At 42.9% G+C, this 13967-nt stretch overlaps 1 protein-coding gene and 1 long non-coding RNA gene across 6 annotated transcripts in view; one reads left to right on the forward strand and one right to left on the reverse strand.

Annotated features, from left to right (window-relative positions):
* Window positions 1-13967, forward strand: part of Evl (Enah/Vasp-like) — a 145769-nt gene that overhangs the window by 32629 nt on the left and 99173 nt on the right. The window contains exon 1 of one of the 3 annotated variants that reach the window (XM_016005796.3): window positions 11552-11910. The exons of 1 other annotated variant lie outside the window; for it this stretch is intronic. In XM_016005796.3, coding sequence (XP_015861282.1) covers window positions 11888-11910 — 23 coding nt within the window. In that variant the 5' untranslated portion in view covers window positions 11552-11887. Of the gene's footprint in view, window positions 1-11551; window positions 11911-13967 lie in introns of those variants that run through there. One more of the 3 variants, XM_016005790.3, reaches the window with a different exon arrangement.
* LOC121822482 (uncharacterized) overlaps window positions 1-13967 on the reverse strand; it is a 63341-nt gene that overhangs the window by 9240 nt on the left and 40134 nt on the right. The gene's annotated exons all lie outside the window — the stretch shown is intronic.

The following is a 13967-nucleotide window of genomic DNA, read 5'->3' on the forward strand; positions in this document are numbered from 1 at the left end:
GCAGGGTGATAAGGATGGATCTATTTAATCAGTCCAAATTAAAAAAAATATTTCTTAGACAATGTCTCACCTCTCACAAGGTCTTACTCCTGGCGGATCTGGAACTGGCTATATAGGCTGGCCTTGAACTTACAGAAATCTGCCTGTCTCTGCCTCCTGAGTGCTGGGATTAAAGGTATGTGCCAACACTGCCCAATATATATGTATTAGTTTTAGAGACAAGTTTTGCTGCATAGCCTAGGCTAGCATTAGACTTGGATACTTGTCTAAGCCCTTTGCCCATTTATGATTTTTGGTCTTGTTATTGTTAAGATGCAGGATTTTCTGATGTATCCTGGGATGGTAAATACTCATCAGATAGGTAATCTACAAATATTTTCTCCTGTTCTGTAAATTGTTTTTTTCAGTTTATTTCCATTGTATGCAGTATTATTTTTATTTGTTTATTTGTATTTGTGTGGGTGGGTACAATATGTACTTACAGAGGCCAGAGGTTGACATCATGTGACTTCTCCATCACTTTTATTTATTTATTTATTTATTTATTTATTTATTTATTTATTTATTTATTTATTTATTTTATATGTGTTCTCTCACTGAACCTGAAGCTCATCAATTAACCTAGACTGGCTGGCTAGCAAGGTTCAGGGAATCCTCCTGTTTCCACTTCTGAGTGCTGGGGTTCTAGGAACATGGCTACCATACTTAGCTTTTTGTGTAGTTGTTAGGCATCTGAACTCAGCCTCGTAGCTGCGCAGCAAGCACATTGCCCACAGCTTGCCAGAACCTGTGTGCAGAAGTTTCAAGGTTTTACATATTCTCATTTGCCTATTTTTACATTTGATTTTGTAGCTAAGAAATTATGAAAATACAGTGTCCCGAAACCTTATGCTTTCTTTGGGGTGTTTTATAGTTTTAAGTCTTTATTTGATTATTTTGAGATTACTCTTATATATGGGTTTGAGGTTCAACTTTATACTTTTTGTGTGCGGTGATCCAGTTTTCCCAGCACTGTGTGTTGAAGACTGACCTTCAATGTGTATCCTTAGAAGCTTGATGAAGTCCATTTGACCATATATACAAGGGTTTGCTCCAGGACTTTCTTTACTGCTTAATGTCTTAGATGTGTCTTTATGCCAGTACCATACCATTTTGGTGATTGGGTTGTGTGTTTTAAGATAAGAAATGTGAGACCTTCAACTTTGTTTTTTTTTTTCAAGGCTATTATGAATGTTCAGAGTCCCTTGAGAATTTATATGAATTTTAGGATTCTTTGTTTATTTTGTATTTCAGGTATGGTCTTCTTATTGTAAAGCTCAGACTTAATATACAGCCCAGGCTGGTCTTGAACATGTTATTCCCTATCTCATTTTCCTAAATTCTTGGATTATAGGTGTGTGCCACCATGCACAATACAGAAAATTTTCTGTGTCTGATTTTTGTAAATGCCATCAGGATTTTGTTTTGTCTTAAAATAGTGTCTTCCACTGATGTCCAGACTGGTGACAAACTCACGTTCTCATGTGATCCTCTTGCCTCAGCTTCCCATGTTGCTGGGACTATAGGTGAGTGCTACCTGTCAACCTGGGATTTTGACAGGGAGTACATAAAACTATCAGTAATATCGATGTAGTTTAAGTGTAGGAGGACGACAGGGGAGAGTGGAAAGCTGAGACTAAAGAAATGTAAAGGCTGCAATGAATCACAAGAGGAAAGACTGTAGATCCTGGTCACCAGGAGAGGGCCAAGAGCTGCCAAGTGTTTGGGACAAGGGTCTCAGACCTGGGCCAAAGCTGTACTCTGGCCAGAAAGTATTAAGAGCGAAGGATTCCAGACTTTCTAGGCCTACATAAGAGCTTAACACTGTCAAGGGCTTTCCTGGAATTCGAGCCAGCCACACTGAAGAGGCCCGATTCCCTAGGCCCAGAGGCTTGCACAGCTGCATTGTGTTGCTCCCACCTGCTTGCTGCCACGCCTCACTATCGCTGAGTGTTGAGGGAAAGAAAGTGCCGAAGACCAACACTTGAGCTCCATGCCTGACATGGTGTCATCTAGGTGGAGCGGAAGGACGGACAGCCAGCTTGTTTGACAGTATCTCTGTTTCTCCACTTAGTTTTGTTGATGTTTGTGTCCTGCAGCTGAGAGATCTGCTGTGAGGTGTGTATTGTGTTGGATCCCCTGGTGAACTGAGCCTCCTGCCACCATGTAGTTCCCTCCATCGTGTCCTCTCATAGTTTGCGGTTTGTCCCGGCCGTCCTTTCTATCATTTTCAGCCTGGTAGGAATTCAGGTCTAGAACTGCTCTAGCTGGATCCTATTTTATCCACCGAGCATGTCTTTTAATCGGAGAATTGAATCCTCTTATATTTAAAGTAGTTGCTGTTACTTGGTGATTTTGTCTGTCTCCCCTTTCTTCTCTTGCTGCCTTCTTGATCTTTCTTAGTGATGCGTTTAAATTTCTTTCTCATTTCTTTTTGTATACATTGTGTAGTTTTTGGTATAGCTACCATTGAAATTACATAAAACATCTTGAAGTTACAACAATTTACTTTAAACTGATAAGTTTCTGATAAATTAACCTTTATGGCCTACTTTATTTCTCTCATATTATATTACTCATGATACAAATTACCGCTTTTTATTGCATATAGATTTGTAGCTACTTTTTGTTCATCTTTGGAATCTGATGTCAAATTTTAAATGACGTGTGCACCCACATGGCAATGCCACGGAGTCCTGTCTCTGTACTTGTGTGCATGCCTTTACCTGGGAGTTTTGTGTTTGTAAGCTTTGTGTTGCTGCTTACTGGTGTTCAACTTGAAAGACTGCCTTTAGCATTTCTGCGAGCAGCTCTGATGCCATCTTTGTTGATCTGGGACAGTCCTAATTTCTCCACTTCTGGAAGACATGTAGTGTTTTACATTTCGTCTTTTCCTGTTATCACGTGGGCTGTGTCCTCTTACCTCCCAGCTCCGGTGTTCCTGCTGGGCAATCGCTGACAGCTGCTGAGTGCCCTCTCATGCTGCTTTCTGGAGTTCTTTGTGACCCTTGACGCTGGTCATTGTGTGTTTTAACGTAGGTCTCCTGGACTGAGTCCCAGATGGAGTTTGTTGAGCTTCATGGATTTGTCTGTTTATCTCCTCAGAATTGTTAGTTTTATTTCTTCCATTGGGTTTTCTGCCCTTTCCTTGTTTCCTGTACTCCTGAGATTCCCATAATGCATCTGTTGTTCCATTTGATAACCCCCTGTAAGTCCATCAAGGCTCTCTTTACTTTCTTCATTTACTTATTTCCCCTCCTTAGAGACAAGGTCTCACTTTGTAGCGCAGGCTGGCTTTGACCCTGTGATCCTCCTGCCTCAGCCTCCCCAGTGCTGGACCAATAGGCATATGTCACCATGCTCACCTCTTTTTCTCTATTGACTCAGTATTTTATTTTATCTTTTTATTTTTTGGGACAAAGTTTCTCCATATAGCCCTGACTGTCCTAGAACTCACCATATAGACCAGGCTGGCCTCTGCCTCCCCTAACCCCTAAGTGTGGGATTAAAGGCAAGTGCCTTGACAATGGCAAGAATGCTCAGGCCTTTGGTCCATTTGGAATTGACTTTTCTTCTTCTTTTTTTGGTCCAAAGTGAGATTAGAAAAAGAGACAGTCTTGTTCAGTTTGTATTTTTGGCATCTTTGTCAAAAGTCATGTGGAAATATATCTGGGTTCTCTGTTCTATTCCATAGATTTTGTGTGTGTGTGTGTGTGTGTGTGTGTGTGTGTGTGTGTGCGCGCGCGACGCGCGCGTTTTCATTGCTATGGCTCTGTAGTATATCTTAGAGTCAGGATTGCTCTGGCTATCTGATGTCTTGTGTGTTTCCATATGAATTTTAAGCTTTAAATTTCATTATCTCTTAACTGGGCTAGCTTAAACTGGTCTCTTTATGTCCATTTTCCATTAAAAAAATGAGAACCATTACCCCTTGCATTACCCCTTGCAAAAAGAAAAAGAAAAAAGGGAAAAAAGAAAAAACTACTTTGATTCCCTATTTCATGACGTCCTCTTTCCTCTGTTTGGCGCCTGCTTACCTTGTCTGTTCCACCTGTCCCATGTGAGAGGGATGAATGCTAAGTTAGTTTCCCATTATCTGAGGCCTTTCACAAGTGATTCCTCTGTATTTTAGGATCTTTTTCTGATACTTGGTCAACTGGACCCTTGTCACTCAAATCTTGGTGCATATGCCATTGTCTTTTTTTTTTTTTTTTTAATCACCTATTCTCTGTTTCTTGCTTGCTCCCTGCCCCTCCACACACACATACTTGAAGCATTCATTGGCTTATCATCCATTTATCATCTGGCCTCTAACATTAGAATTAAATCACTAAATGGTTAACAATTAAGAATTAAGTCACTAGATGGTGGTGCATATGTAACTGTAGGGATTGAGGTAGATGGATTTTGAGTTTGAGGCCTGGGCTACCTAGGGAGACCCTGGCCCCCTAAAAGGATATAACTGCTGTAATTCACTGCTCTGTCTGTTGACCATCTTGCTGTTTAGCACCAAGAGCCCTTCAAGTATTGTGTGTGTGTGTGCTCATGTATATGCATGTGCCTGGAGTCTAGAGGTCTACGCTAGATGCCTTCCTCATTAGGATTTCCATCAAGCCTTCTTTTTTGAGGCAATCTATCACAGAACCTGGAGCTTATTAGTTCATCTAGACTAGTGGCCAGCAAGCCTCAGGGATTGCAGGCATGCACCCCCATGCCTATCCCAGCATGCCTAGCTTTGTATGTTGATGCTGAGGATCCAAATTCAGGTCCTTATGACTTGTGCCATAAGCATTTTTTAGACTGAGCCTTGGCTTCAGTACCTCCTTTAAGCACTTAAGTGAATACAAACAAAAATCTCTGAGAGAGCGGCTATTTGATGGAAGAGTCTGTTGTGGATGGGAATGCACCACTTCCACACTTGGAGCAGTAGTGAATTTTAAGATGTAACTATGTTTGCTTTTAGTAGAACATTTCCTTTTGGTAGCTTAATTTAGATTTCCTCAAAATAGATATGGAATGGCTTTACTTTACATTTTTTTTAAAGTTAAATATCACTGGAAGTCCAGTTGAACTGTATAATGTGGAGGAGGATTTAGTTTACAATGTAGCAGTCATGCAGTCCCTATCAGTTTAAGAAGGGTTTGAATTTAAAAATTTTTGGAAAAAAATTAATTCATTTAGAATTCTAGGATATTGAGTGATTTCAAGACATTATTAACCAAAGATTTCCAGTATATGCCTAACTGTTCTACTCTCTCAAAGCTCAGATGGGACTTAAACACAAGGGTCACAGTTAGTGACCCCCTCACTTTTAAAATGGAAAAATTTGGGGATGGTGGCCCAAAACTGCAAAGGATTTCTTCTTAAGCTGTATTCATATAGCATATGTGCCTTTTTTTTTTTTAAAGGTTGTGTGTTAGTTAGGGTTACTACTGCTGTGATGAAACCCATGATCAAGGCAATTTATAAAAGAAAGCATTTAATTGAGGCCTTGCTTGCAGTTTCAGACGATTAGTTCATTACCATTATGATAGGAAGCATGGCTCTGAGAGCTCATATCTGATCTGTAAGTTGTAGGCACAGAGAGAGCAAGACTGGGCCTGGCATAGACTTTCAGAAGTTCAACTCCAGTGACACACTTCCTCCAACAAGGCCACAACTCTTAATCCTTCCCGAATAGTTCCACCAACTTCAGACCAAGCATTCAAACAGATGAGCCATAGGTTGTATGTATAGTTCTTGGGATAAGCTATAATATCTGGTGGGTTCTGGAGCTGCCTCCTCCAGTCTCCCCAGACAGCCCTGTCAGACCTGTATATTGTGTTTAGAGGCCTAGGGCCTGTACTAGACCAAGTTGCTTAACATAAGACAATATGTGAGGGGTTTTTGTTTTGTTTTATTATTTTCTTTCATAGTAATTTTTGCGTTTTAGCTGATTTGGTCAGGAAGGGAGTTTGGCAAGCTCTTGGCACATATGCACTAACCTCCATTGATTGTGGTTACTGTGTGCTGTGCACCTCGTCATCTTCACAGCATCCTCACAAATGTGTGCTCTTTCTCCTGCAGCTTTTAAGAATAAGCCTTGAGGTTTCTCAGTAGATAACAATCCACCAGGATTCAGAACTCCTCCTTATTGTAGCCACTGTGGAGGAAGCTAAAGCACTTTGACTGGGGGACCAAGAGAACTGGAAGTGGAGGTGCATGACATATGGAGCCAAGTGAAGGAGGAGAGTGTGATGGTATTGTTTTCCCCAAAATATTGTGCACCCTAATAAACTTATTTGGGGTCAGAGAACAGAACAGCCACTAGATATAGAGGCCAGAAAATGGTGGCACACACGCCTTTAATCATAGCATTCCTACAGCAGAGATCCATCCGGATCTCTGTGAGTTTAAAGCCACACTGGAAACAGCCAGGCATGGTGACTCATGCCTTTAATCCCAGGGAGTGATGGCAGAAAGCAGAAAGGTATATAAGGTGTGAAGACCAGAAACTAGAAGCTTTTAGCTGGTAAGCTTTTAGGTTTTTGAGCAGCACAGTTCAGCTGAGAGGCATCCAGTCTGAAGAAACAGGATCAGCTGAGGAACTGATGAGGTGAGGTAGCTGTGGCTTGTTCTGCTTCTCTGATCTTCCAGAGTTCACCCCAATACCTGGCTCCAGGTTTGGTTTTTATTAATAAGACCTATTAAGATTCATGCTACAGGAGAGCATCATGTGAAACATCCAGGTTGGCAGGTGTGAGAGGCAGACTGGAGTCCAGGGCATTGAGGCTCTGGAGGCTCTGGAGGCTCAGCTGCAGAACTGGAGCTACAAGGAAAAGGTGCTGCAGAGTGGTGCAAGTGGAGAGGGGGAGGGAGGGAGGAACAGGGACTTAATTAGAACTAAATGAGACTAGAAAGAAGCAGGCATCTGAGGACACTCCCAAGTGCTCCCTGCTCATTGGAAACACCCCTGGGTGGACCATGGGATAGGAGTAGTATTTTTAGGCATGACTCTGATTTCCATTTGTGTCTCCTGTTTCGTCTCTCCACGGAGAGTAGTGAATGTTCATATCCGTAAATGTCAGGACTGCTTTCTTGTTTTACTTGATTGGCACATCAGACTCTGTTCATATGCTCATTTCTTATTTTGTTTCACGTACATCATGGCTGTGTGCCCACAACCTAAAAATGTGAAAGGGAAAACAGTTGCCAAGTGAAACTGGTAGGACAGCAGGATTTGAAAGGCTCCTCTTAGTCTCTTGTGGTGAGATTGAGCACCACAGATCAGAAGTTTGCTTTCTTGGAACATTGATCATTTCACAGAAGAAAACATGTTGCTTCCAAAACTCAGGTGTTCATGTTACCCTAATGTCACTTGTTTAAAATATTCTCATTTAGCTTTTGAAAAATTTCAAGGACATGGAAACATTTGTGTTAATGTTTGTGTTGTACATAGCATCCCAAATTTCTTTCTTTCGGGAAGTCCCAGGCAGCCCTTGTCCTGTAGTTGGGGAAGAGTGCTCTGCCACCGCTGCAGGGACTGGCTGCAGAGACCACTGTAGGACTGTGGCACAGGGGATAAAGGAGAATGGGGTTAACCAGGGCAGCCGTGCTGGTCTGGAAGAACCAGCACTGACAGGATCTGCCAGAGGCTCCATGTCTTCCAAGGATGTGTTGGGTGGTGAATGGCAACTCACAGCAGGGCTCTAGGCTCCTCCACCTTCTGCAAGAGCCTTTCTATTTTATATAAGGTATTTATTTTGTTTAGGGTTGCATGAAAGTACTAATTTAAAAAAATAAGTAGCTGAAAAATGAATATGTAGTTGTTTCTTCCTAGTACGTAGGGAAACTAAGTCCCAAAGCAAGAGTATGTGTTTTCTGCATCTCAGGTCTTTGATAGAAGCCTTGGAGTGACCATTTGTGTTATTTAACATTTTATGGCCACAGAAGTACTCTTTGACCCTATTCCAGAGAAAACTGGAGCTGTTAGAAGTCTTGGCTGTTCACTTCAGTTACTCTTCCATACACTTCCTTGCATTTCAGTGTTGACAGAACCATGTGGTCAAGGATCTGCCTGGTCTGAGAGGCAGATTCCTCTTCCCATTGGTCCCAACATCTTGTAAGCTCAGGTTTCTACCTATTTCTTCCTGAGTGTATCTGAGCAGTTTAATCCTTTAGAGGTCTCTTGCCTTGCCATAAATCTGGTAATCATAACGTTCAGTTCAGCTGTATAAGATAGCATAAACAGATTGTAGTGCCCCAGCCCTGCGATGTTGTTTACTTTCGGCATTGCTGTGACCAGATACACACCTGCCAAGAGATAACTTAAAGGGGGACGAATGTATTTTGCCTCATGGTTTGAGGGTATACAGTCCATCATGGCAGAGAAGCCATGGTAGCAGGCAGCTCCATGATAGTAGGCCATGTGACTGGGGCTCTGTCTTAGTAGAGCACGAATCAGTGTGGAATAGGAAGCAGAGCCAGGCCATAAACCTCAGGGTCCACCCTCAGCAGCCCACTCTCCAATGAAGCCCCACCTCCACAGGCTCTGCATCTCCCCAGAGCAGTGCTACCATCTGGAGATCAAGCATTCAAACCCGAGCCTATGAGGACAGTTCACACCTAGACCATAACACACCTTTCTTAGAGCCATGGCTGCCCACCATCTAGTGAATAAATCCTCTTCTGCAGGCGGCTTGAACTAGATGGCTCATTGCTTTTAACACACCAGTAGAACATGTTAGAGTTAGTCAAACCAGTGTCCGAGCCTTTGCTCTTTCACTTACGGCTGTGTGATGTTGAAAACATTATACCTAACTACATTGGACTTTGTTTTGTTCTTTTTTTTTTTTCTCCCCAAGACAGGGTTTCTCTGTGTAGCTTTGTGCCTTTCCTGGAACTCACTCTGTAGACCAGGCTGGCCTCGAACTCACAGAGATCCGCCTGCCTCAGCCTCCCAAGTGCTGGGATTAAAAGCGTGCGCCACCACCGCCCGGCGGATTTCGTTTTTTGTTATTGTTGATTGTGTATAAAATGCACTTGCTAATAGGATTTGGTTTCATAACATTTATTTGTGCCAACTTTTGCCAGGACCTCAGGGCATAGTCCAGAAAGGTATAACCAGCCCCCCACCAGTGAGTTACTGGTGAAAAACATCTATAGGGCCTAGAAGTCCTCTATCCCCCGTCTCCTTCCACATGGATAGACTTATTAGTTATTATTTCCTAAATAAAACAATTTTTATGTAGGCTTTATATTATTGTTACATATATTAGACATTATATGCTATCTAATTATGAGTTAAAGCATATGGAATGCATATAGATATATGCAAATACTACATAACATTTTACATTAGTGACTTGAGCATGTGTGGATTTATCTACTCAGAGACCCAATATCCCACAGATACTAAGAGACAAATAAATGTATCTCCCTTGACCAAGGCAGGGTTTTTCTGGAACTCACTCTGTAAACCTTGCTGACACTGAACTTGGAGATTTTACTGCCTCTGCCCTGAGTGCTGGGATTAAAGGTGTGCATCACCATCCCCTGCTTGAAGGTGGCCCCTCTATAAAGAGTCCCCAGTAATCAGAGCTGTACAATGAGGGAATATCTTGTGAGATAGTAAAGATTGTGCAGAACATTTATTTAATGTTGTATGCTCTATAAAGACTTAGACACATGCCTTGTTCATGTGTATGATACACAAACTGTATCCATGTTACTACAGCTTTACCTGTGGGGTGTCTAGCTTGCCAACATTAGTGTTAACAAATAGGGGTTCTGGAATTTAAAACCAGGCTGTTTTTCACCTTGGAGTGTCCTATGTTTGCTACAATGTGATTCTGTCAAAAAGCTGTTGTCACCAGAAGGTCACATTCAGAGGCTTGTGAGGAATACTGGGAAGGTGTTCCAGATCAGCCTGGTTGGTGGTTGTGTGAGTCAAGGAGGGGACCCAGACCCTAGATCTCCCTTACTCATCTGTCTGTTCCATGGGCCTGGCCATTGTATTTCCCTGAATTGAGTTCTGGGCTCTTCTATCTCTGTGAGACAGAGATAGCCACACGAAGAGCTTCACCTCAACCCAGAGCACCTTTGTGACTGTGAATACTGGATCACTTTTCTCCCAGACCAGAGATAGGTACAGGCCAAAGGAGGTTCTTTCAGCAGCCCCCTTATGAATATCTCTTTTTGTCAGTGCTATCCCGGGGCTAGGAGTATGGAGCTTACCTCCATGTGCATACTCTGCTGTGGTGGGGCCCTCACCCCCAGATATGTGGGAGAAGCATGTCAGGTGCTGTAATGCCACACAGTCCATGGCAGAGAAGAGAGCCACTAATCATTCTTGATAGTTCAGAAGAAGCAGGTACCCTGGCAGCCACAGGGCAGCAGATTGCATACCTCCCTGGCTGGGGCCAACCAAGAAAGGAGGAACCACAAATATCTGACTGAGTTTGGTGGTTTTTTTGTTTTTGTTTTTTGTTTTTTTGAGACAGGGTTTCTTTGTGTAGCCTTAATGATCCGGAACTAGCTTTATAGACCAGGCTGGCCTCGAACTCACAGAGATCCACCTGCCTCTACCTCCTGAGTGCTGGGATTAAAGGCGTGTACCATCACTGCCCAGCTGGTGTTTGTGAAGTTTTAACTGAAGAAACAATACTTCATAATCCAGGGGTTTTGCTTAATCTTATGGGCACAGGGTTAAAATAAGGTGGCATCAATATCATATTTGACAAAGTACTCTGGCAAATTTTTAGGGTAGAATGGGATAAGAAAGTCCAGTTACTCATGTGAGAGTTACAGAAATGCTGAAGGCCAGAGCTCAGGCAGTCAGTATGTGTGCAAAGGGTCAGCCTCCAGAACCTTCCTGAATTTATTTGTGGAAAAGTTGAGTGACTCACTGGTTTTTATTTGAGACATTTTTCCCTCCCTTATTTTATAAAAATTTGCAATCCAAATGCCGAAGGTTTTCTGTCGTGGCAGGTTTCGGGAGGCAGCCTCAGTACACTTGCCAAATCTCGCCAGCCTGAGCTTTATAAAAGGGTAAACATTTCTCTTTCTTTTTGGCTGACATCTCATTTCCTTTTTCCTCTATTCTGAAAGTATTACAGCAATTTTTGTACTTCAAGGAACTGACATTATGCACCCAGTAAATGAATAATCACATAAAGGAAACCACTAATGATGGTGGCCCTGCAGGGTCATCTCAGCCATGGCATGGTGGGGAGTGTGAACTTTGACTGTGGTACTGGAGCAGCGTGTGCACTTGTGCTGGTGTGGAAGTCGGGCAGCACACTGGATTTGGAAGAATTGTTCCATTCCCTGGCTGTCCTTGAAAGGTAGCCTGGCTATCACCTATGTGTGCTCATTTATAACATGGGTCATGTCTGATCTTTGCAGCAGCAACAGCCTTGGGAAGATGAGGTCATTAGGCAGATCACAATAGAGCAGGTTTCATTCTCACTGCAGAAACCCCACCCCACCCCACCCTACACAATTCTTAGAGGTGGGATGAGCTACGTGATTTACCCAGGATCCTAGGTGCACCCTGGGTTTGACTTTTTTCTCTAGACTAATCCAGCTCCCAACCTGAAGTCTAAGCATTCACTGCATTAATCAGACTTGCTAGAATGATCACATGGTTTTCTAGCTGCCTCCCCTGTTAGCTGCCGCTTGTCAGCAGCTGGCGGAGCTGGAGGCTGCAGGCCCCTGTCTGCAGAGAGCCTTTTACTTCAGAATATTGGGGGGTGTGGAAACCTCGCCTCTTTTTTTCTGCACTTTGCACCATCTGACTGACTAAATGGTTGTCCTCGGTACCAAAAAGGCTGCCATACAATCCAAGGAAATTGCCTCTGACTAGGTCATGTTTGCATTTGAAGAATTCAGGTATGTTCTGGGTTTTCTCTCAGTCTGATGCTGGGTTTTTGTTCTCTAGGTTTTTGCTGTGTAATGACTGCTTAGGCTCTGGCTAGTTCTACACATGAAAAGGGGTTCTTTACTGCATTTGGTGGGGTTTATCCAGGTGGTGAGGGTCAGGGGTATTTACTGCATGGAAGTGCAGCATGGATAATTGGTTTGATCTTGTGTAAATTCGTGAAGGACCCCACCTTGTGCATCCTGTGAGCTGTTCTTGCTGGTGTAGAGTTATGAATACAGAATAGCTACTGTACATCCAGAATGAGTCTTTTGCTATCTTTTGTTTTCTTCCTTTGTCAAACTCATGCAGTCTACTGCTGCTTTACAAAAACGGGAACTGTAGCAGCTAGAGTGAAAAATTCTGCAAATGGATCTGCATGGCTGGGTTGGATTTGGCTCTGGTTTCCTGTTATTAACGCCGCGGCTAGGCTGCTTTCAGGGATATGCCTTGACAACGTTTGTTAACAGGGTGCTTCTTTCCGGGGCTCTTCCGCTGTTGTCATCATTAACGTTCCAGATTAGATCCTTTGTGACTTCTTCCTTCTGCTCCTCCATCTCTTCCCGGGGAAGCTATCTATCCCAGAGTCTGAATGTAGGAAGGGACGTGCAGCAGAGACAGTGTCCACGGATGAGAATAAAGGAGGCAGAAGGAAGGCAGTCAGATCGTTCGGTGCCCATTTCTATGGACAAGTGTGTATGTGTGTGTCTGTGTCTCACAGCTCCTCCTTTTTTCCATCGGAATTCCTGTGTCTTAGAACTAGGCATAAATACCACGTTGACTGGCAGAGAGGGTGATTGTGTGGCACCTCAGCTTTACCTTGACAGGCCTTTTTTGTTCCTTCTAAATGTTACTGCAATAGACATTGAACCTGTAAGAGAAGAACCAGCCAACCGAGAGAGTAGATGGAGGATCATTAGATTTCCACAGAGAAAAGTAAGCTGCAAAGAGTGTCTCCACCCTTTTCTCTAAACTTGATGCTTTGGGTTCTGGAAGTTATCCTTTGTTTCAGAGCATGTGTCTGTATTATTCTGAATGGAGTGGACTTGTGGTAAGGAAAGTCTATGTGACAACATGCCCTGATGACATGAGGCCTATACCCTTTCAGGGTGACCACACTCAGCGCTTTAGAATAGCTCCATTAGGGAGCTATTTATTTAGTGTCTGGTGATGTAGTAGATGCACACTTAGGAATGAATCAGGAATCCTGGGTTCTAGTGTTGGTTTCAAGATTAGTCTCACATATCTGTAAGTGAGACTTAAGTTCTGGTCTAGTAAGATGAGTCAGCATATAAAGGTGTTTGCAGCTAAGACTGAGAACCCGAGTTTGAACCCTGGGACCCACATGGTGGAAGGAGAGAACTGACTTCTACAAGTTGTCTTTTGACCTCCACATACATGCACACACATACAAATAAATGCAATAACATTTTTTAAAGTTATAGAAGTTCTATAAATTGTAGAAAGCTGCTGTGATTGAATTGAATGAGAATGGCCCCTGAAGGTTCATATATTTGGATGTGTGGTTCCCAGTTGGTCCTACATTAAGAAGTGTGGCCTTGTTGGGAGAGGTGTGCCACTGGGGGTGGGTTTTAAAGTTTCAAAAGCTCATGCCATTTTCTTAGCTTATGTATTCTATTAGCTCTGTCTCTCTCTGTCTCTTTCTCTCTGCCTCTTTGCTGTGTCTCAAGATGTAAGTTCTCAGCTACTGCTCCACTACCATGCCTGCCTGCTGCCATGCTTCCCACCATGATGGTCATGGATGCACCCTCTGCAACTGAAAGCCCTCAGTAAACTTTTCCTACTTTAATTGCCTTGGTCATAGTATCTTATCACAGTAATAGAAAAGTAACTAAGATAGGTGTACTTCATGAAACTCAGATTTAGTTGATAGCATTTTTCTCTGGATGGAGTCAGCCTTTAATGCCTCTTTGAGCAGAGTTTTTAGAGTTCCATTTTGATTTGTGGTTAAGGAGGAAGGATATAGAGCCACAAAAGTGTTTTCACTGTGATAGACTCTGACCCAAAA

The sequence above is a fragment of the Peromyscus maniculatus genome, chromosome 14, assembly GCF_049852395.1.
Source record: "Peromyscus maniculatus bairdii isolate BWxNUB_F1_BW_parent chromosome 14, HU_Pman_BW_mat_3.1, whole genome shotgun sequence".
NCBI classification, from domain to species: domain Eukaryota; kingdom Metazoa; phylum Chordata; class Mammalia; order Rodentia; family Cricetidae; genus Peromyscus; species Peromyscus maniculatus.